The sequence below is a fragment of the Hippopotamus amphibius genome, chromosome 12 (genome assembly GCF_030028045.1).
Source record: "Hippopotamus amphibius kiboko isolate mHipAmp2 chromosome 12, mHipAmp2.hap2, whole genome shotgun sequence".
Taxonomy (NCBI): Eukaryota; Metazoa; Chordata; class Mammalia; order Artiodactyla; family Hippopotamidae; genus Hippopotamus; species Hippopotamus amphibius.
The window spans coordinates 98,289,675-98,312,310 of NC_080197.1; the positions used below are offsets into that span (position 1 = coordinate 98,289,675).

Consider the following 22,636-nt stretch of genomic DNA (forward strand, 5'->3'; position numbering starts at 1 on the left):
GAGAAAAGTTATACCCTGTCGTATCTTTAACTGCAAATTCCTGCACTGGGTCTTGCAATTTTTGCCCACCCACCCCTAGGGCAGCTCCCCTCCCCTTCCCCTTTGTTCCTCTGCTTCTAAGACCACACCTAAGTGCCCCCAGGACCGAAGTCACCAGTATCCCGGCCAGGCCCTCGGCGCGCCCTCCCACCACCATTGTCCTGAGCTATGGGGATGCAGAGAGAACCAGTCCTCTCTGGAGACCCTGGGCACGAGGCAGCAGGACTCAGCAAAGAAGCAAGAGGTTTTGTCCTCAAATATTTTTTAATAAATAGACAAAATCCACTAGATTGATGCAGCAAACTAAGGTCAGAGGAGGGGGGAAGCTAAGGAGGGAAGAGCCCCTGAGTCAGCGACATAACCTCCTCCCCACCCTCTGGACTTAAGGCACATTCAGGGAGACAGGTCCTTGGGGTCCCGTTATACAAGGTGAACGGGAGAGGGAGGGATTAAGGTCCCTTCCTCCCACTTTTGTATCAGGACACCGCTGACATTCTCACCCTCCCCCCGACCCCCCCGCGATGCACCCCCTCTCCTCTCGCGGCATTCTAAGGGGAGGTCGGGGGGCGGGCCTGATGGGAAGAGAGGCCTGGGCCCCCGCGGAAACAGATCCTGCCAAATCCTGACGGGACACCAGCAGCTCAGCCTGCGCTCCTCATCCCCAGGAGCCGTCTCCAGGGAAGGGGTGCAGGGGGCCCACCGGCCAGGCTGGGGCAGGGGAGGCTAGGCGGTGCCCGGAACCGGACGCCCGTCGGAGCCCAGCTCCGCGTGCCCATCCCCAGCCAGGATGGGGTGTGCGTCAGGGCCCTCCCGCCGGGGGCTGCCCCAGTTGCTCCTCAGGATGGTGCCTGTCTTCTCCTCCTTGAACTGCTGCCGGTCTTCCCGAGGGATCTTCACCGCGTGGTACTGGGGCACGGTGGCTTCGGGGTATCGCGCTCGCTTGAAGAATCCCATCTGGAAGCACAGCAGGCCAGACATGAGGGGCCTGCAGGGCTGAGGTCCCTGGAGCAGATGCCCAGCACCGCCCAGCTTCTTGCCTCCACCATCCCTGGCACAGAAAGAACCAACAGCCGCAGAAAGGAGCTGGCTGGGCAGCAGCGCGTGCGGTAAGCATCCCCCACAGGTGCCACCATCCATGCTGGCTCCCCACGTTCTCATTCACAGCAAGAGAAAGACCCGGAGGGGCCTGAGGTGCAGGACCAAGGACATCTCCCTTGGCACCTGAAAGAGGGGGTTGAAGGGAGATCAGGACCGCTGACCCCCAAGGTTTCCACACTCCCAAGCTTTTTAAGAGACCCAATAGCATCCCCTAGGACACAAACAAGATCTGAGGAAAAACACAGCTCCCTTGGCCCCTGCACACTCCAGAATGAGTCCTCTCAAGCCTCGTACACACAAGCCCTGTGCACTAGGCAGCACCCCCTTAGGGTGGGCCTGCTCCTCTATGGATGTGGTGGCCTGGCCCCTCCCTAAGTCATGGACATGCTGGCCCTTACATACCAAGACAGAAACGTGCCCCTTGCACACTCACTCAGGACCTCCCAGGACCCCCACATGCTGGGCTGCCTGGCACCTCCTTGTACATGTGTCTCTGCATACCCATGCCCACAGAAAAGACATGCAGGGCACCTCCCTGCCCTCCCCACATGCTCACACTCCAGGAGCCCACCCAACCCTTGTGTACGCCCCAGGCTGTGTATACTCACCCTCATGACCTCACCCTGACAACAGCCTCCCACCCCAGTTCCTGGAACTCACGCCACCCTCATGCAGCCTCCTTTCTTCACCCTGCCCATTCCTGGTCCCCTGAATGCTGGGAGCTCGACTTGCGCTCACATACATACCCACACACACACACACACAAATCCGCACACACACGTGTGCACACACATGCTCACACACAATTACCCCACAGTCCCTGGACCCCCCGCTTCCACAGCTGAGGGCTGCACGGCCAGACGGGCCCGGTGATAGTTGGTGGGAAAAGATGAGCTCTGGCTGCTCCGATGGAAGAAGCCACACTGGGATGTAGGGGAGGAAGGGGGCAGAAGACGTGGAGGATGGGAAGACTGAGTAAGGATAGGGACCCCTCTCTCTGCTTTGCCCCCGCTTCCGTGGGAGCAGGCAACAGAGATCCTGGAGCCCGTATGTCGAAGGCATCAATCTGCCCTAAGAATAGCAAGGTTTCCAACTGTCTGGATGCCCAGAGGTCTGGTCCACTGATGACTCACATTTGCCAGAGGGTGTACTTGGTCTGCGATTGGTCCTGGGGAGGGGAAGGCATTCTCCATAGGGCCCCAAGGGCACGCATGGTTCCACACTGCCTGACGCGACATGTGGTTCAAGGGATGACCACTGGTGATAGACATGATTCTCTGTACTGACGTGTGCATGTGTGTGCTTTTACGTGGGGCCCTGGATGCAAATGTGATTCTGGCCACACTCTGTGTGTACAAGAATGGTTCCGTGTAGAGCCTGGTATGGGGAGGTTCCGAGTTCAGTCCTAGAGGCAGTTCCCTGGAGGCAGTTCTCCACACTGGTTGGCTTTCCTGGCCACAGTTTCCTTCCCAGACTTACCTGCCATGCTCCAGTTAAATCAGACCACACTTCCCTGCTTCCGTAACTTTGCCTCCCGTGGTCCTTCTGAAAGGCCCAGACTCACCCATCCATCTCCCCACTTCCAGATCCTACTACCCCACCCTCTAGGGCCCAGCTCCAGGGCCACCTGCTCTCAAGACTTCCCTCCTCTGAATTCCCATGGCATTTTCCTGACTTAGTCCACTGCCTCGTCCTTGACTACAGGGCTCCCCTCCCCAACTAGACTATAAAATCCCTGAGAACAAAATCTGCATCTGATTTATCTCTGAAATATCCAGGGCCTGATAGAGACCCCGGTACCTGCAGGGTACGTGTTCAGTGCAGATCTGCTGAATAAAGGGGCAAGTGGGTGAGAGAACCACACCACGGAAGGCCACCTGCCCGACAGGGAAGCCCCCCACCGCCCCGCGCCTCCCTCCCCAAGCCTCACCTTCCACATCAGCAGCACCAGCAGCGCCAGCACCAGCAGCCCGGCCAGTACCGCCAGGAGGATGACCCACCAGGGGACTCCTTCTGCCGCCACAGCCGCCGGGTCCAGGTAAACCATCACTGGGATCTGGGGAGCGAGGGGTTAAGAGAACAAGGGCCCGAGAGACAGCAGAGAAGAGCTTCCCCAGCCCCACCTCCCCAGCTGTGCAGCTCACCACTGTGGAGGCGTCTCTGAGCAGCAAGTTCTTGATGGAAGACTTCACGGTGATGTTGGCTCGGACAATCACTTCCAGGGACTTCACAGCTGAGTACTCCTAGGGGAGCAAGGAAGGAGACCCTCCTCCTAAGTGCCCCACCTCCCCCCAGCTCCTGAAGTTGTAAATGGAATGGCGCACTGCACAGAGGGTGTTGCTGCCTGTCTTGGGTTGAGAGCGCGCCGCCTTTGGAGGGAGGAGGAAGAAGGAGAAGCGGTCCCGGAGGGGCTGTCGGGGAAGAGGATGCCCAGCCCAGCACCCCAGCCACACTCTCACCTCCAGGAAGGTGCTGTTCCAGAGGCGGCCCCAGACGTGCAGCACAGCCACGCGGTCAAAACTGTAGAGGGGGCAGCTGAACACCACGCAGCTGGCCGTGCCCCGGGCACAGTCCTGGGAACCAGGACAGGCAGGACCCTGAGCTGCTTGGCCCCACCGCACTGAGCTGCGCGGGGCACAGTACCCTCACAAACGTGGCCACACAGACACAGTCTGCCCAAAGCCTTCCCTCCATCCCTCCATGAGCCCCTATCTTCCCCTGGCTCTTCATTCAATACCTCTCCCATTTTTCTTGACAGGCTTTTAACTCCCCTCCTCCAGGAAGTCTTCCCAACCGAACCCTGTGGTCCAAAATTGCAGCTTACCCCAAATCTGGGCTATGTGGCTTTGAAATGCATGGGGAGCAGGGAGGAGGTCTCTTGACAGCAGCAGGCAGAGTAGCTTCCCTAGTAGATGCTTACATTACCTAATGACAGTCCCATTTATTGAGCACCTACTATCTACAAGGTACTTATTTAAATTCACAACTGGACTTCCCAGGTGGTACAATGATTAAGAATCCACCTGCCAATGCAGGGGACACAGGTTCAGTCCCTGGTCCAGGAAGATTCCACACGCCATGGAGCAACTAAGCCTGTGTGTCACAGCTACTGAGCCCTTGTGCAACAATTACTGAAGCCCAAGAGCCTAGAGCCCGTTCTCTGCAATAAGAGAAGCCACTGCACTGAGAAACCCACGCACCACAACAAAGAGTAGCCCCCACTCTCCTCAATTAGAGAAAGCCCACGCACAGCAACAAAGACCCAACGCAGCCAAAAATAAAAACAAATAAATAAATTTAAATTCACAACTGTCCTGCAAGGTGCATATTATCATCATCCCCATTTTTCAAACTAGGAAATTAAAGTTCAAAGAGGCCGGGTGACCTGCCTCCAGTCACACAGCTAGCAAAGCTGGAAAGAGGCGGAGTAGATACTTGAACCCAGGTCCAGAGTGGGCAAAGCTGCACTCCTCTGCGAAGCCCAAACTCACTGAAAGAGGAGGAGGATGCCCAGGAGCTGCTGGGGGGACAGGGGACTTCGACCCTTCTCCTTCCAAGCCTGACCTAAACCCATTTGGCCCAATCCCACCTAATGGCCCATTTGCCAAAAAATCAATGTTCTCCTCATCACACTTCCTGTACAGAAGAATGGCTTCGAGAGCATTTGAATTCTTTGCGTCATCCTTTGTTTCGCCACTTTTGAGCAATTCAAGAATTTTTGGTCAATTTGTCTAAAAGTCATTTTAAGTAAAAGAATTCATTTCAAAGTTCTTATCAAAAAGGATGGCCTTTCAGAAGAAATCGGTCACCTGGAGAAAGCCGCGCTATCCAGGTAACAGGGAAACAGCAATTCCGTGAGCTCACATTACCCCGAGGTGCCTCCGTCCGCCTCCGCTGCACTCTCGCGGGGCCCCCAGGAGGGGTGGGCTGTGGCAGGGGAACTTCCTCCCAGACGGATGCCAGCAGAGCAGATGCCAGCAGAGCGGGCCCAGCGGCTGCCCTCCCTCTGCAAACTTCTCTTCGCCTCTTTCTGCCTCTGCTGCCCATGCTTCCACACCTGGCATCCACCTTCTTGCCACCAGGCCGAGCACCCCCCCGACCCGTGTCCCCCCCGACACCCTCACCGCCAGCGCCAGCCTAGAAGGGACGCGCACACAGAGCACGCGCTCATCTGCTCACGAAGTCCTCTCCGAAACAAGTAGGAAAAGGGAGGCAAAAGTGCTCGAGAAGGATAGACTTAATGAGTCACGTAAATATACTATCAACTTAATTCTCAGAACTTCTAAAACCTTCAAGTGTTTCTGACATTGTGAAAATCAAGCAGGTTTCCTCATACAAACTGACTTTTTTGTCCAATAAGAATTCAAAACTACGACAAACATCTCGGAGGTGGCGAAAACCACCCCACCCCGCCTATAAAATGTGATCTTTTATATAAATGCAGGGAGACTCGACTGTGTGGGTTACTGGCTGTAGGTAAGCGCCCTGGAGTGAACACCTGGTGCGCGTGGGGGGAGGTGTGATGTGACGTGTCCTGTCAATTTGCCCCAGGTGTCTGGCCATCACATCTCTTAACAGGCCACCCGCCACCCTGAAGCACCATGCCCTCCCCTCCGCCCCCCACCGCCTTCATACCACGCCCCCGCCCCCATTCTGCTACGCCACGTTTGCCCTGCCCTCACCAGGGTGACGTTTTTCTTCTTCTCGGCAGAGGACACCGGCCACCAGGACGTGCTGGGCTCCGGCGGCTCCCGAGGCTCCTGCGGCTCCGGCCGCCCCAGCTCCCGCCGCCTCCTGTCCCTGCTGTCCACGTCCTGAGGTGGGGAGGGGGGCCCGGTGAGGGTCCCTCCAAAGGCAGCAAGGAGAGACGGCACCTCCCCCCCAGCACCTTCCTCCCGGCCCCCAGCCCACCCACAGGCCCCCAGCCCCGTGGCATCCTTCCCAAAGTCTGACCCCTCCCCGCCCCGGTCCAGCAGCCCCACCCACCTCGCCTAAGCCTCACCAGGTGGAGGATGTTGGGCCTGGGGGAACAGAGTCCCCTCCGCTCGGGCCCCTGCCCGCCCTCCAGCTCCACCCGCACGGGGTACAGCAGCCACTTCCCGTTGGCAATCTCGTGGGGCCACATGATGTTTAGGAAGGCCGAGCCCAGGGTGTTAAGCGACTGGCCTTGGTTGGAGACCTGTGGGCACAAGAGAGTGTGAAGTACAGGTTCCAAATCCACAGAGGTGGAGCCAGGGCTGGGGGACAGGGCTGTGGGGAAGCCTCAGGAAGCAAAGCGTCAACAAAGACTCAGGACCCTAAATCCAGGCACCATTCTCTGCCCACCCCAAACCCAGGAAAACCTGGAGCTGTCACCAGGAGGTGTGGCGAGGCCCCGGCCAAGCAAGGGTAGCCTCTGGGGAGAGGCAGCAGCCCTCCCACCATGTCCCCATGCCCCAGCGGAGGCCCCTGGGCCCCTGTGGCCTCCCCAGACCAGCAGGTGAGACGTCCAGTCGGGTATGAGCAGGAAATGGTCAGCTGAGGCCTCGACACAGACACCTGCCCACAGCCACGGCCCAGGAGCTGGGGGAGGCCTCGAACCCACTGGACCGCCAGGCACCAGACAGGAGAAGAGCCACAGCCCTTGAGACACATCTCAGCTTCTCCTCTGTGCCAAGAAGGGAAGGACCTCAGCAGGACACTTACCGTAACCTCATACTTGACCTTGCTGCCCACATCCCGCTCCGACTGCATGGCGCTCTCTCCTCGCACCACGCCAGAGAAGAAGAGCTGCTGGGGAATGGCCACCCTGGTGAGGGGGGTGCAGAACAGGGGCTGAGGAGGCCTGGGGCCTGACGGAGGGTCAAGAGGGCCAGGCCAGGTGAGGCAGAGCCCAGGCCTGGGTTTGGGAGTACCGAGGCCTACCCCTCCAGCGGAGGTGCCCCCACCCCGGGGAAGCGCCTACCCCGTGACGGACAGCGGCAGCTCGATGAAGACGCGGGCTCGGGCGGAGGCCGGGTGCAGCTCCTGTTCGCTGATCCTGGCGTGTGGCAGGGGCAGGCGTGGGCGGCGGGCACAGGCACCACCCCGAGGGCTCAGGTGAGGACAGCAGAGCCCTTTCTAGGTGGACTTCAAGCCAACCGCCCCCACCCTCACCCACCCTGGCCTCGCCAGCCTTACGTGGCCAGCAGCAGCTCCACCTCCAGCTCTGTGGTCTCAATGGTGATCCCTGAGGTGCTAAGGATGAGGTAGAAGGTGACCTAAACCAATGGTGGAGCAAGATTAGAGTCCAGGAGCGCGAGGGGCTTGAGGAGGGGTCAGAGAGCTGCTCGGATAGGGACAGGGCAGAGGTGCCAACCTGGGCGCCCCTCTTCATGGGGTTCCCCAGCTCACACTCAACATGGGAGGCGTTCTCATTGGACAGGCACAGCGGCTTCTCCTGGAGTGGGGCGAGAAGGAGAGGTGCGCCTGGGTTCCCGGAGCCCCGAGACCCCATCGCTCCCCTGCCCCGGGTCCTCACCGCAGGGTCCAGGGCCCGGACTCCTGAGTAGCGCAGAGAGGCAGGGAGGGCGACCAGCAGCTGGGCTTCGTGGGCATCATCCCCATCAGCCTGGGGCTGGGCCGGGTCCGAGGGCAGATTGGTGACCTTCAGCTCCAGGCCCATGACTGGCTGCCCACTCAGTGCAAATAGGGCGGTCGTCCCATCTGCATCCCTGGAGGGTCAGATCCCACTCGCTCGAAGCCCTGCACACCTGCCCACACCTCTCCCTCCCTGTCTCCTCCCCCAGTGCGCACCGCCTGCCTCGGCTCCCTGAACCTCTCCTCCCATCCTGCATCTCCCAGATCTCCACGCACACTGGTCCAAGCCTCAGACTCCAGAGAGTCAAGACTAGGAGTCAGGGGACATCCGCTCCGGTCCCAGCTCCAGCCCTCGCTGACCTTGAGCACGTAACGTAACCTCTCCGGGCCTCCAGGTGGGACGAATTACAATTCCTACCTCCTGGGATTGTGAAGACTTAACAGGGAGATGTACGCGAACTGTGTAATTTTATACGTATGGGGAAGGATTGTCACTCCCTGCCAGGGGAGCTCCTATGGGCCGGTCACTGCCTTTATCCTGCAAACGTCTGAGCTGTCAGCAGGCCCTCCCCGCCTTCCACCCTCCCCCTGCGGGCTCAGCCCCCACCCCTGCCGGCCCTCCCAGGGCGACTTCCTTCCACCCCTTGAACTCTTGCCTTCCCACCCCACCTGCTCCCTCTCTCCCCCTCACATGGGCAGAGGCTGAAACTCCGTGTCACTGACGCGGGCGCAGAACCGGGCGCGGACCAGCTGCAGATTGCTCTGGCACACCTTGTCTTCACCACAGCCTTGCTTCAGAAAGTGGATCTGGGAAGAGAGTAGACGAGAGGGTCATTCCCAAGGGGTGAATGTGTCACCAAGGCATGGGGTGGGGCAGAGAATCACAGGAATAAACAACCTCTGTCCAGCTCACAGATCTGCTGCGTCCTAGCTGTGTGACACTGAGCTGGTCACTTAACCACTCTGAGCTGTGTCCTCATCAGTAAAATGACGGGAGTATTACGATGCTGTGGTAGAGACCAGCAGGCTAGTCCACAGCGAGGCCACAGCTCTTCGGCCTTTCTTGCACGTAACTGAGTCCCAGACTTAGAACGTGAAGGAAAGTGAAGAGCATCCCTTACAGAAGGGCCATAAGAACCAGGCAAGGAGTTCCCGCCCCCACCCCACCCCCACCCCCGCCCCCAGAGGACTGGGACAGAGATGATCTAAGGACCTTGGAGGCCACATTTGAACGTGGCAGACCCCCACCTTCCTGGGTCCCTGAATGACTGCTTGTCCCCTCTGACTAGGAACACCTGATCATTTGGGCCATTTTACGTCTGGGGTCCACCCATTACAGCATCTAGAGATGTGAGCAACGACTGGGGTAACACGTGAAAGAATTCTGCAAGCTATGAATGTGTCACTGATGAGGGACCATGATCTCTGTCCCTCCCAGCTTCTTTTTCTGGGCTAAACCAGAACGCATGCTCACCTCTGTCCGCTGGGTGCTGGGCTGGTGGGCATTGAGGATGGGGGCCACGGGGGGCAGCCCCTGGCCAGGAGCCCGTCTTCGGAGCCGAGGGGTCTGGAGACTATAAGACAGCGTCACCACGATGGGCCGAAGCTTGTCTTTGACATTCTCCTGGGGAGGGAGAAGAGAGACATGGATGCAAGAAAACCCCCCAGGCCCCAGCCCCGCCCAAAGCTCCAGCCGGAGCTAGGACAGACCCTGAAACCCAGAAAGAGGCTCAGGGCAAGGAAGGAGCGAGATGGAGGACGGGGCTAGGAGCAGGGAGAGCGACCGGGGCGGAGAAGGGAGGAGAGCCAGGTGTTAGGGCTTTGAGGACCAGACGAGAAAATGGAGCCTGTCATCCCATCTCCCGGGAGTACAGAACTTGACGGGAGATGCAAGGAGGCAGCAGTAAGGGAGAGGTCAGCCCAAGAGTGAGCCGTCCCAAAAGTCGAGATCTTAGACTGAGGTGCGCCTGTGTCAGGGGAGAAGCTGCGAGGAATCCAGGAAGAGAGATGACGCGATGACGATGACCGTCAGGGGCCAAGGGGTCAGTGTCCACCTGAAGCTGCAGCATCGCGTCTCCACAGACTCGGTCCTGCTGGTGTTTCAGCCACACGGTGCCCGAGGCCTGGTGCTTGGGGTCATCCGGGCCACGGCTCAGGAAGGTCACGCGGGGGACCTGGCCCCGGAGCCTCCGGTCTGTGTCCCCATCTATCGTGTATTCCAGGGCTGAGGCAGGTGGGAGAGGAGCCGGTGAGCTGGGGCGCGGCTCCCGCGGGCCCTTCTCTGCACCCCGGCGTGGCCCACCCTGACACCCAACGGGGCGGGCGTGGAGGGGCCTCGCTCACCCACGACGGGGCTGTAGCCGCTGGGCGATGCCATGTAGCTGAAACAGGCCCTGAGGTCCATGCTGCGGGAGCAAAGGCGAGGCTGACGGGCCCAGGCCCCTCCCCCATCCTGCCCACTCCTGCCGGAGCCCCACCCCAAACTGGGCAGATGGGGGGGGGGGAACGGGACCCTGGAGGCTCCCCTCCACCCTCCCCTCGGATCCCGCCTCACCAGACTGAGTGGCCACTGGCACAGTTGGGCTGTTCTAGGTCGATGGTTCTTGGAAGAATAGAGACCTCGTGGGAGACGTGGAGGACGGGCCTGGCCCTGGGGAACGGGGCGTCCAGGGCGGAGGACACGTGAGAACATGAGACTGGAAAAGAGGGGAGGCAGGGGACCCGGCACTGCAGAGGGGCTCCGGCCTCAGGGAGGGGGAGGGCTCACCTGAAGAGCACGGCCGTGTCGGCCAGGGAGCCCACCAGCAGGTCCGGGTAGTGGTTCCCGTCCACGTCCAGGCCGCCCGACAGAGAGTAGCCGAAGCTCCTTACGTCCACGGCCTCGCCCTCCAGCACCTGCGGCACCAGACCGTCCGCCTCCCCACCCACGGCCCCCAGCCTCTGCCCCCCCACCCCACCCCCTGCTGCCGTGGCCCCCTCGGTCCCCCCACACCCATTCCCTCATCCCAACCACGCCCCTCACCTGGGAAGGTGTGGCGACAACCCCCAGGCTGCTCCCGTGGTAGATAAAGACCTTCCCATCCCCATCGAAGGGAGCCCCCACGGCAAGGTCTGCGGGCACGGGAGAGAGGCGATCAGGACTGGGCGGCGGAGGGCGCGGAGGCACGAGGGCCAGGCCCCTATCTCCCTCAGCCGCTCAGCTCTACACTCTACGTTTTCTATTTTACTGAGAGGCTACCAAGGTCTGGGCACCTTACCCCATCATTTTTAATCCTCCCAGCTACTCTCTGCAGCTACCGCTGGCTCAGAAAGGGTACTTGCCCAAGGTCACAAAGCTGGCAAAGGGTAAAGCTCCAGGTGGCTCCTCTCCCTGAGCCCTCAGAAGACCTTCCCCTTGACCTCTGAAGACCTTCCCCAGCCCTGCTCCTCCTGCCTTCCTCCCGCCCCCGCCCGCCCCCCCACCCAGCCTTCCCTGTTCCCACTCACACCTGGGAAGCCGTCTTGGTTGAGGTCCCCCAGGACAGCCAGGCTGATCCCGAACATGGAGTCAGGGGAGCCGCAGAGCCGGAGAGGGGAGACCCCAGCCCAGCGACCCCCCTGGTTCATGTACACATACACGGCACCCCCCAGCTCCTCTTGGCGCTCAAAGAAGTAGGGGGCACCTACTACCAGGTCTGTCCAGCTACGGAGAGTGGGAGACAGCGGAGTCAGGAAGAGGGGCCAGAGGCCCTTCCCGCTCCCGACGCAGCCTCCCCACTCCCCTCGGCCCGCCCTCACCCGTCGTTGTTGAGGTCGGCCACGGCCAGCGAGGAGCCAAAGCCGGAGGTCAGGCGCTCCCCCGGCAGCACAACTTCAGGCACCAGGCGACTGGCACTGTCTTTGCGCAGAATGACCACTGCCCCCTTGTGGTTGGCCCGGGGGGCCCCGGCCACAAAGCTCAGCTCCTGCGCTCGCACCAGACTCCTCCCCGAGTCAATGGAGAAACCTGGACGGGGGCCACTCGTCAGTGAGCTCTCCCCACCCGACGCCCAGCCGGGGGGGTCGCAGCTTCTCCCACCCTGCCCCTCCCCAAAAGGCAGAGGTGCCTCCCGAGGCATCACCACCCCCGCTGGACCACTCCTCTTCCCCTCCAGAGGCCCAGCAGCCCTCCCCACCCAGAGACTAGGTCAGCCTCAGGGACGGGGGAGGAAGGAGAAAGGCCATGGCTGAGAAGGCCAGGCGGCTGGGCAGGGGGCTGAGGCACCGGCAGGAGGGAGCGGGGCCAGGGCGCCCCCCGTGCGATTCCCAGAACTGCTCTCCGCTCTGCACACACAGGAGGCCCCATCCCATCCAATGCACCTTCTTTGCCCCCACCCACTCCCACCATCCTGGCAGGGAGAGGAAGTCTTCACGTGGACAGGAAGGGAGGAAACAAGGGGGAAACAGGGAAGAGCCTGATTCGCCCAAATATCTCCCAGGCCTCGTTTCCTCCTCTTCTGCAGAAGGATGCAGATGAGACAGGAGAGGGACGTACCAACACAGCCGGACCCCTCTCCGCACATGCCCGCCATCCATCCCTCAGAGAAAGTCCCCCAGAGGTCTAGCCTCCTTCCTTCCCAGTATAGCCTCAGCCCACCTGGATCTTCCTCCACGGAGACCCCCGTCCACAGCCCCCTAGGCCATCACCCCTGGGGCCTCTTCTCCAGGGGCCTGGTCACTGGGCTCCACTCTTCTCTGCCATCTGGGCCCAGTGGGTGTTTCTCTGGGTATGTGTTGGGGGGCAGGGCAGGAGAGGCGGCGGGGGGCTGGCCAGGCCAAGCCCCCAGGGCCCGGGAGGATGTGGAGAGGAGCTTACAAACCTAAGTAGCTATTCAGGGCCAAGTCTCCGGCTGGTCCTGGGAGCCGGTCAGCAGGGTCCAAAGTTTTATACACCAGCTGGTCGGGGTCTGAGCTATCAATGTTGGTCACAAAGAGCAACCCTGCGGGGGGGCGGGGCGGGGGAGACACCAGGGAAGGGACGTCCGGAGGCGGAGCCACAGGGTGGGGAGACAGAGGCAGACAGAAGGAGGAAGCAGTGCAGAGAGAGTACGAGAGAGACAAAGAGACCAGAGAGAGAAGAATCGGAGACACAGAGACAGAGACAGAGTGAGGGACAGAGACAGAGACGGAAGGATGGGAGCGTGGAGAGGAGGACAAGAGAGAGGAACAGAGGGTTAGAGCAGCTCCAGGCCGCGGAGGGGTCCCTACCAAAGTAGCTGTTGGCAGGGACCGGAATGAGGCGGGGGTCCTGCTCCTTCTCACCCCCCGCCTCGTAGGGCCCGTCGTCCAGATGTGCCAGGTCCGCTGAGCCCTGCACACAGAGCTCCACCCTGGCCGTGCCTGCAAGGACAGACTTGTGAGTGCCCAGGGCAGGGAGCAGGAGCGCCCACAGGCTGGGCGCTAGTTAGACAGGCACCCGGGGAAGCCCCTCCTCTCCGTTCCAGCCCTATCTCCACCCCCTCCCCAGCCCAAGCTGCCTGGGGTCCCCCAGACTTGGCATCACACTCACCGAGTGCCAGCCCGGCCAGCGGCAGCGTGCGGAGATGGGAATGGGAGTGATGAGGTGTGGGCTGGCGTGCTGGAGCGTGCGGCCCCGGCTGGGCATGTGGGGCTCATGCCAGCATGTCGTGGAACTCTCGGCCATGCGGAGGAGAGGCGGAGGCCCCATGTGCGCGTGTGCGGGCGTGGCAGCGGTGGGAGGCGTGGCACGGCCCCAGGGCTCCATGGCAGTGAACACGTGGGCATGCTTGGCCACATGCTGCCCCCAACCCCCTCTCTGAGGTCCTGGGACATGTTGGTTCCCTTCTCCCCTCCCCAGGGAGTGACTCACCCTTCCAGTTATAGGTTCCCGGGGCCCCAAAGAGGAGGTAGTGGCTGTCAGGAGAGAAGGCAGCAGCTGTGCCCTGCTGGCAGAACCCAAATTGTTCGTGGCCCTGGGGGCGCCCCTCACAGAACTTCCACTCCCCGCCATCCAGCTCATCGCGGATGGCCAGGTCCTGGCTCAGCACAAAGCAGCGACCAATCACGTCCCTTGTCTCCAGGATCTGGTCCACACGCTGCCGCGCCTCGTATCGGTGTGCACAGGTCTGTGGGAGGAAAGGGGAGGGTGTCATTCCACTGGGAGGGCCAGGACCCTGCTTGAGCCACACTGCCCCCGTGCAGACATTTGCACACAGACACACACACACAGACACACACACACACACACACACACATCTCTGTCAGCATCACTTGGGCACCACCCCCCAGCCCCGTGTTAGGCAGGCATACACATAACCCTATCTTCTCTGCACCCACTTCGCCCTGGCAGAAAGAAGCCCTTGCTCCACATTCTGTCCAGGTGCCCACAGCACAACTAAGCCAGCACCCAGGACTTGTATCTCCTTGATCCCGCCAGATGGGACTATCCCCAGCACACCAGCTTGGTCCTGCCTCTGAACCTTTCTAAGCACCGCCACCTCGTCTGCAAAGAACTCCTTCCCCCTCCACTCTCCAAGTATTGCTTATTCTGGAAATCCTGGCTCAAATCACCCCCACCTGTAGAAGTCTTTGCCCTGCACTCCTCCCTTGAACGTGTATAGACTGAGGACCATACCATTCACTTAGCATTCACCATATTCTGCACCACAGGGACCTGTATTATTGCATTTGTGCACGTTTGTGATGACACGGAGGGAGAATGAGAATCTCCGTAACCTCGCAGTAGGCTATTTGAGCCATGGACCAGGCTTCTCCCTGTGTTTACATGTCCTCTCTCAGTAACTAGCACAATGCCTGATGCTTAAAAGGTTCTCGGTAACTTTGACAAATGGAGGGATGGGTGAACAGTTAGATATTTTTAAATTTATAAGGACAGGGACCATGTCTTATACTTTTGATAACTCTCTGAGGTCCTCAGAAGCAGACCATCATACCATGTTGCCAACCTGAGTTCTATAAGCACATTTGTGCAAATGCACACACCACACACACACACCCCACACACATACACACACACACAACCAACCTTTCGCATAGTCACAAGAAGTCACACTCATTGCAATTATATTATTATTACAGAGTCAAACTGTTTTTCCCTCTTTTTAAAAATTAATTTTTGTGAACTTTTTCAATTAAAATGGTAATATTAAAAGTCAAAAAAAAAAAAGTCAAAAAAAAAAAAAAAGATATGGTACTCACAACAATCTTGCCCCCAGGTCCCTGGCTCCGAACACTGACTCCCAACCACTGGTTCTCCTTACTCTCCTTCTGCACATCAGCTGGAGGCAGGACACTGGGAGTTAGGGGAGGAAAGAGGAGGCCAGGTCCTCCCCTCCCCTCCTCCTGTGCTCCCCCTGCCCCACCCCCACAGGCCCTCACCTCCCCGGTCAATGTCCACTCTGTAGCAGTCAGTCTCTTCCAGGCTCAGGGGGCAAGCGAAGAGGCCTCCAGTGCGATTCGCCTGCTGCCCGGGCAGGCCCAGAGCCTGGGGAGCGCCCACCAGCAGCCTGCATGATGGAGCAGGGGCAGCAGTTAGTGGCCAGAGTGCTCCACCTCCCCAAGCTGCCCAGGCCCAATTCCTCGGTACCAGGGAGAGTGTTGAAGGACCAAGGTGAAAGGTCAAAAGTCAGTTTTCCTACACCCTGGTACAGGCAAATTAATACACTTGGCCATGCAATCATCACATTACATATGCACATACTATCTGGATGAGGGAGCACATACACAGTAGATACACACACACACACACACACACACACACACACACACACACACACCCCAAGCAGCCTGGCCAGCACTGCTGATTTGAAAGAACCGCCTGTTCCCTGCACCTGTTCCTGACCAGGCCTTCCTACCCGCAACTCCCTGGCCGCATCCCCAAGCTCTGCCCTTCTCCCCAACCCCAGTTCAGCTGAAACCTTCCCAGAAATGCCAAGAATGCTGGGGCCAAAGCAGCAGCGCCATGAGGTGGCCCAGACACCAGCCCGAGCAAGCGACTCGACGTGGGTCCACCCGTCCTATCAGTCGCCCCAGCCAGTCTCTCATTCCGTCTCCAGCCCTAGCCCCGTTCTCCCTCTACATCCTCAGTCCCCTGCCCCATCCTTCCTTCCGCTCCCCATGTCCACAATTTTCCCCATTCTTCCCCCACCCCCACCCCCACCCAGCCTTCTCTCCTACCTCCCCTTCGGACACTTTCCCAGCTACAGCTTTCTTGGCAGGACAATTTTCCACGATCACAGCCAAGGCTTCTTCCCCAGGGGAGGACTGTGCTGGGAATGGAGGCTGCCTGGGTCTCCGGAGGACGGACCCCCAGGCCAGGAGTGAAGGAGCGGCCAAGGCAAGGTGACTGGCACCCAGCTGGCTGCCAGGATCCTCTCTTTGCAGAAGGAGACTCAAAAGTGTCAGCAAGATAAACCTTGAGGCCTCTTTCACCTACTCTTTTCCTCCATCTCCCCCACTGGGGTGCGAGGCCCAAAACTGCGTGGGGCAACATTGCAGACGGGCATCTGTGGGGCACCGTGCCAGTTCTGAGGGGGCACAGAGCCATTCTCCCTTCCCACAGCTCCTCCTCGTCTCTCAGCAGCTGTCATCCCATGTCAGAGCCCATGTCACAAGAGAGGAGGGTGGGGAGTGGAAGGGAAGAGAGCACACATTGGGCATTCGTTAACAGCTATTTATTGAGAACCGATCATCTGCCAAACCCTGTGTCAGGCACTGGTGAGACAAGGAAGTAATATTTATTCAGCACCTACTGTGAATCAGGCCCCAGGCTGGATGCCAGGGATATGAGGCCCTAACGACTCTCCCCCAGGCGTCGGGCACCAGGCTAGGCGGGTTGCCTGCCTAATCTCATTTAACCTTCACCACAACCCTGTGTGAGGATTCTTTGCTTATCTTTCAGGTGAGGAAACTCACTCAGAGACAGTAGTTAGATTCTGGAATTCAAACCCACATCCGCCTAATTCCAAAACCCGTGCCTTTTCTACCCAATGATTGGCCACCTTCAGAAAAGCAAGAGGAGGATGAGGCGAGGAGGGTACCCCAAACACAAAAAGAAAAGAAACTAGGGGGAACGGCCAAGCTGCACACAAGTCCGTGGTGCCCCCACCTCCAAACACAAAGATGGCGACCGCTGGGAGGACCAGGACTGCCCCATTCACCTCTGCATTTGCCCTCTAGCAGGCGTCCAGATGTGCTCGCTGAACCCACATGTTATGCAGACACGCAGTGTCTCAGCTGGCCAGCGCATAACTAAGCACCAGGAGAAGCTAACGGTGTTCAATGCTCGCATTTCCGTTAGAGGTCACCAGTAGGGAGGAAAAAGAGGGGAGGGGTCCATATGAAGGAAGAAGCTGAGTGGAAAGAAGCTATGCCCAGCCCCGCTCTTGGTTGAGAACGGACCAGACCATCCTGCCTGGAACAAGAGTTCCCACGCGCAGCCTCTCCAATCCCTCCACCTCTGCCCCAGCCAGGCACTCCTTCCTGGCTTCATCTCATGATGCCCAGTCATCCCAGACCTCGAGACAGAATGCTAGTCACAGCTGCAGCCACTGCAGAGAGAAAGGCAGCAGGGAGCAAGGGACCCCCTGGGAGCCTAAGTGGAGGCAAAGGAGTAGCCCACTACCTCTGCCCCTCTCAGCTCCCCGTTCACTCCAGGCTCCGACCCAAGTCAAGCCCTCTCTGACTCTCTCAATCTGGGTGGCCCTCTGGGGAGGGCGCTTGGCGTGGAAGGTTGGCTCAGCCTGGGGGATGCTCTAGCCAAGCCTTTGGATCCAGGCTAGCTGTAAGGTACTAAAGCTACACTTCAGCTCTGTGGATCACCATACGAGAAAAAGGTACCAACACTTTCACAGCACCCACTACGGGCCTTGCACTATTCTCAGCATTTTACAGATATTAACAACTCTTTCAATGCCCACAGCAACTCTATATGGTAGTACCCTTGTTTTTCTCCATTTTACAGTTGATGGAAATAAATGAGGCTAAAACCACAGAGCAAAGAAGGTTAAACTTCAACGTCTCATCCCGGGACTAGATTGAAAGACATCAAAATAGGCGAGTGCTGGGGAAGGTGACCTGCAACCCCAAAGCGGACTTAGCGAGGTACCCCGCCTCTCACGGGCCACGAGACCGCAGCGCGCCCCCTGTTGGAGCAAGAGCAGGGTGAGGGGGTCGGGCTGGGAAGGCCCCCAACTCGGCTCTGGGAGACAGATGCAGGGGCCACCTTCAGAGACAAGGGGGAAATGACAAAAGACCAAGCTATTAAAAATAACCTAGAATTTGCCTGGAAATAGCTCAGAGAGTTCAGCATGTCCTAAAAAGGCCTCCAGTCCTGGAACTCTGGCAGATGGAGGGAGGGGGAGGGAGGGAGACAGAGATGAGGGAGGAAGCGGATGGAAGGCTGAAGAAGAGATGAAGTCAGTAGCTTTCTATTGCTCCCCAAGTTTGGCAAACCACTGACCCTGCTCCCTGATGACAGCGATAATGGAAGAAGAAGAATCAGAGTTAGCCTCTTCTCCCTGAGCCGGGGAAGAGAAATGAGCTCTTGACCCTACTCTCTGCCCCAGGCCAAGAGCAGTGGGGAGAAGATGGTCCCAGTGGACAGCACTGATCCCAGTAATGGACACTTAGTGTGGCTTAGGCGGTGGCCTAGGAGAGAAACGACCCCTGGCAGGAAGCGGTGGGCAGCTTTCTTCCCCTTCCTGCCTGTCTTTTTAAAATCATACATGGAGCCAGGGCCAATAGTACAGGAAGCATGACAGTCACAGGCCCCACACACAAGGGTATCTTTCTCCGACAAGTTCTGAACTGATTATCAGAATTATCCTCTGCCCCTCACTTCTCCCTGCTGCCCACCCCCTCTACCCCCTCCCCCCCCCCCCCCCCCCCACTGCTGAGATTCTTGGAGCTGGAAATTTCCTGAGGAGGAGGAAGGGGAACAGTCTGGCCAGCATCCTTCCTGGATCTTTCTCACTGCTGCTGCCACTACACCTTTGGGGGGCTCTGTTTTCTGCCCTGCTCTATCACCAAACTGCCCAGTGCAGACTGCCAGACCCTCTCGGGTCCCCTCCCAGCCTCGCCGTGGTCTTGAGCCACCGAAGCGGCAGGTCTCTCCTGGCCTCCCAGCATCCTGCTGCTCTCATTCCATCCCACGGCAATGCCTGCAAGGAAGTTATTTCTGGAGTCTACCCTCCATCCTTCCCATGACACCTTCATCCTCTCCTCCTGCCCTAATCAGAGGCAAAATGCTCAGTCTCCCTCCCTGAGGGAGTTCAGCCCCCTGAAGATGGAGGGGAGCCACAGGCCCTGGGACTGGAACAAGGATGCAAGTTGCGGTCAAAGGCGAAAGGAGATAGCTCTCAGCCAAGACAAGAATCTTGTTCTCCAACTCATCCCCAAAGGAAGATCCTGGGTCTCAGACCCAAGACAGACAAGGCTCCAGGCCGGGATGTCGGTTATCTGCAGGCAGTCTGAGTCTTGATGGGGTTGTAAGATGGAAAGATGGGGCGGGAAGAGGGAGGGTGGGCATCTATGGCTCGGGCATGGGGATTCTGGGCGGGTGCGGTGACTCACCAGCTCTGGGGTCGGGGCTGCAACTGCCGGTGCAGAGCCACAGAGAAGCCAAACAGGCTCCCTGGCTCGCCCTCCTTGCGCAGGGCGCCCATCACGTCCAGATTGAAGGCGACGGCCCCTGGGAAGAGCAGTCCGGAGAGCAGGGAGCCAAGAAGGTAACAAATCCCAGGGCCCCCCCAAGGATCGCGGCCCGGACTCCCGGCCATGGGGCTACCCCCGCGCGCGCTCCGGGCAAGCGCAAGGAAATCCGCTCGCGCGCCGAGTCTCAGGTCTCCCGAGGCGGGTCTCCGGTCTCTGAGTCTCGCTGGCCCTTCAGCGGGTCTCCCAGGCTTCAGCCTCGCCACCCCTCTCGCACCAGCCAGGACGACGGCAGCGGCCGCAGCCCCTGGTCCGCTCCGGCTCCCGCCTCCGCTCCCACGAGTGCCGCCCCGGCCCCGCCCTCGCCCCGCCCTCGCCCCACCCCTCGGCCCCGCGGCAGGTGGAGGCCGCCGCGAGTGGCAGAGGGATGCCCAGGAGGGCGGCTCCGGGTGCGAACCCGCCTTGCTCCCCCCGCCCCCCCCAGCCCCACCCCAGCTCCGACACCGCCCCCGCCCGCGCGCTCCCCTTCCCCCCACTCCTGCCCTAGCCCGCGAGTGGTGGTGGCCGCGCCTGGGAGTGGAGAAGGAGTGAGAAATGCGGATGGAAAGGGGCCGAAAAATTGAAGCGGGGGGAAGGGGACGGGTGAGAGATGGGAAGTGGATGAGGCTAAAGGACAGTCTGGGAAGAGAGAGGTGCAGAGAGAAAGAGATGCAGATGAGTCCGATGTGGTCACTTAATGCGCCTTTCTCCCCGTGGACACACGGAGCACCTCGCCCGCTGTTTGAATCAAACCAATTTCCACCCCATCCCATCCCACCTCTCAGAGTCCGGCAGTGGCAACGGCTCTGCTAGACACATACATCATCAGCGTTCAGGGAAACAGAGGAAAAGACAGGCGAGAAGAAAGAAAAACTCAGCAGACCTGGGGAGAGGGTAAAGGAGGCAGGTAGAAAGAAAACAGAAAGAGAAGAGAGATGGAGATAAAAGGGCAAGAGTTTGATCAACAAGGATGGAATGAAGGAAGAAAACAAGGAAAAGACTGAGGGTGATAGAGGAAGATGAAATTAAGCTGGGGGAAAAGGATGGGCTGTCAAAGAAGGCCAAAGATGAGAGAGATTGGACCCAAGAGGCAGAGAGATGGGAAAGATGTCTAGAGCTTCCAGATCCTTCCCAGAAGTGTACATTTCCTACCCTTCAAAGGGGAATGGATGAGCAGGGGCAGAGTCCTGGGCTGGCCCAGGCAGGATCCGGGTAGGGCTTCCCAGGGATGTCCACAGGGACTCACAGGCTTGTCCCTCTGCCTCTCCCTTCCCCCCAGGCTAAAACAAAGGCAAAGGGGGGAGGACATTTTCCAACTCTGCTATTTATAACTCCAATCCAGAAATGGGGCCAAGAAGAGAGATAGGAAATAATTTGGCACAACTGGAGCCTCAGTTGCTCCCACCTCCCCTTTCTAGTTCTCTTTCTTACTGGGTGTTGATCTTGGGTACATCCATCTGTCCATCTTTCTCCCTTGTGTCTCTCACTCTCTGGTTTTGTCTCACCCCAAACTCTGTCTTTATCTCCCTCCTTTCTCTGTCACTTAGACTCTTTCTAGACTATTTCTCAATGTCTCTAATGTTTCCTTTGCCCCTCAAACAGTATCATATTCTTAAGATTCTCTCTTCTCCCTCCCTTTCTTAAAAGCGCCAATAGATGTTCTTCCTAATTGCTCTTCCCCATGTTCCCTTTGTCTCTCTTCCTTCTTTTTCCAGGATTATGATTAATTTTATTAAATTTTAAACAGGCTTTCACTCTGCTACTCAGTGGGACAATCCTTGCCCTCGGTAAGTTCCTCTACATTTGAAAGTTTAGGTCTCCATTTTTGCAACACTACACTTGTGGCTACCCCCTCCAGGGGACTAGCACACCTCCAAACAGGTGCTACCCAGGTAACACATCAGGCTGGCCCCGAGATCCTACTTTTATCATCCTACAGATATGCCCTTTCCATCTCTTTTTTATCTCACAGCCCAGACAGTGGAGAAGAGCTGATATGAGGATGCAGAGGAGTAAGATCAGGATAGAACCCAGACTCCTGACTCTCAGCCCAGACATGCAACCAGGGTCCAAATGCCTTTATAGCCCCAGCTGCCTCCCTTTCTGCACCTGCAATTCTGCCTCCCTCCCTCTCTACTCCGCTGGTTCCTGCTAAATCCGAGGCTGAAATCAGATGCCAAGAATCTGCTTCTGACCTCCTCTGCCCAAATATTTGAGAAGTCACCTCACCCGCCACAGGAGGAAGGAGCAGGAAAGGAGAGAGAGGCCACCCAAAATTAGCCCGGCTATAAATAGTGGGGTAAGGGAGGGCGGGGAACATGCAAGCGTCCCAGACCAGCCTAATAAACTCAGACGCGTGGATTTTCCCTAAAGGAGAAATGAGACCAGATTGTTGGAGTGGAGAGCAGTATTGTAGGTTAAGGGAGGAATGAAGAAGCTGGAGGAATCCAGAGAATGGAATAAGCTTGATATTTGAATAAATAACCTGACACAGAAGTTTTGTATCTGAGTTCAGAGTTCAGGAATTCATTAAATTAAAACCAATGCTGGGAATAACTACACCCCAATAAAAATAAAAATAAAACAATGCTGGGAATTCCCTGGCAGTCCAGTGGTTAGGACTCTGAGCCTTCACTGGGGTGGGCCCAGGTCTGATCCCTGGTTGGGAAACTAAGATCCCAAAAGCTGCACAGCAGGGCAAAAAAAAAAAAAATGCTGATACTATATGATTCCACTCATATAACAAAACTGTGGAGGTGAAGAACAGATTAGTGATTGCCAGGGGACAGGGATGGGAGGTGGATATATATAAAAGGGTATATATAAGAGGATAGCACAAGGAGTTCCTTCACAGGGATGAAGAGCTCTGTATCTTGATTTTGGTGGTGGTTATTGAATCTATCCATGGGATAAGATTGCACAGAACTATGCACACACACGAATGCATGCTAAAAAAACAAACAAACAAACAAAACACCTGGGAAAAATTGAATAAGGCTTATAGGCTAGTTAACAGTATTGTACCTATGTCAGCGTCCTGGTTTTGATATTGTGCTACAGTTATATAAGATGTCGCCTGTGGGGGAAACAGGGTGAAGGGTACACAGGATTTCATGTACTATTTTTTGCAGCTTCCTCTGAGTCTACAACTATTTCAAAACATTTTAAAAACGGATGAATGTCAGACCCGGCAAAGACTTTGGCCCTTGTCTGCCAGCCCCTCCCCCCTCTAACAGCCCTCTTCCCCTCCGAC

General features: G+C 58.0%; 1 protein-coding gene across 11 annotated transcripts; it reads right to left on the minus strand.

Moving 5' to 3' along the window:
• Positions 1–557: 557 nt before the first annotated feature.
• On the minus strand, positions 558–19,731 carry ITGA7 (integrin subunit alpha 7). 11 transcript variants are annotated; one of them, XM_057701850.1, is made up of 27 exons: positions 19,267–19,602; positions 15,073–15,200; positions 14,893–14,972; positions 13,544–13,799; positions 12,976–13,053; positions 12,534–12,653; positions 11,473–11,680; positions 11,312–11,377; positions 11,184–11,224; positions 10,718–10,806; positions 10,463–10,590; positions 10,250–10,345; positions 10,039–10,100; positions 9,750–9,919; positions 9,170–9,319; positions 8,387–8,502; positions 7,637–7,829; positions 7,475–7,555; positions 7,297–7,376; positions 7,082–7,156; positions 6,823–6,925; positions 6,140–6,316; positions 5,820–5,951; positions 3,597–3,710; positions 3,282–3,380; positions 3,068–3,193; positions 558–993 (listed from the first exon to the last, which is right to left on the minus strand). In XM_057701850.1, the coding sequence occupies exons 1-27, from the start codon at positions 19,470–19,472 to the stop codon at positions 763–765; spliced, it is 3,405 nt and encodes a 1,134-aa protein (XP_057557833.1). In that variant the 5' UTR covers positions 19,473–19,602; the 3' UTR covers positions 558–762. The 11 variants fall into 11 exon arrangements, 8 of the variants coding, with proteins under 8 accessions (XP_057557833.1, XP_057557836.1, XP_057557835.1 ...); XM_057701853.1 differs by having other exon boundaries at positions 11,184–11,377; positions 19,267–19,731; XM_057701852.1 differs by lacking the exon at positions 12,976–13,053.
• Between the last annotated feature and the right edge of the window lie 2,905 nt (positions 19,732–22,636).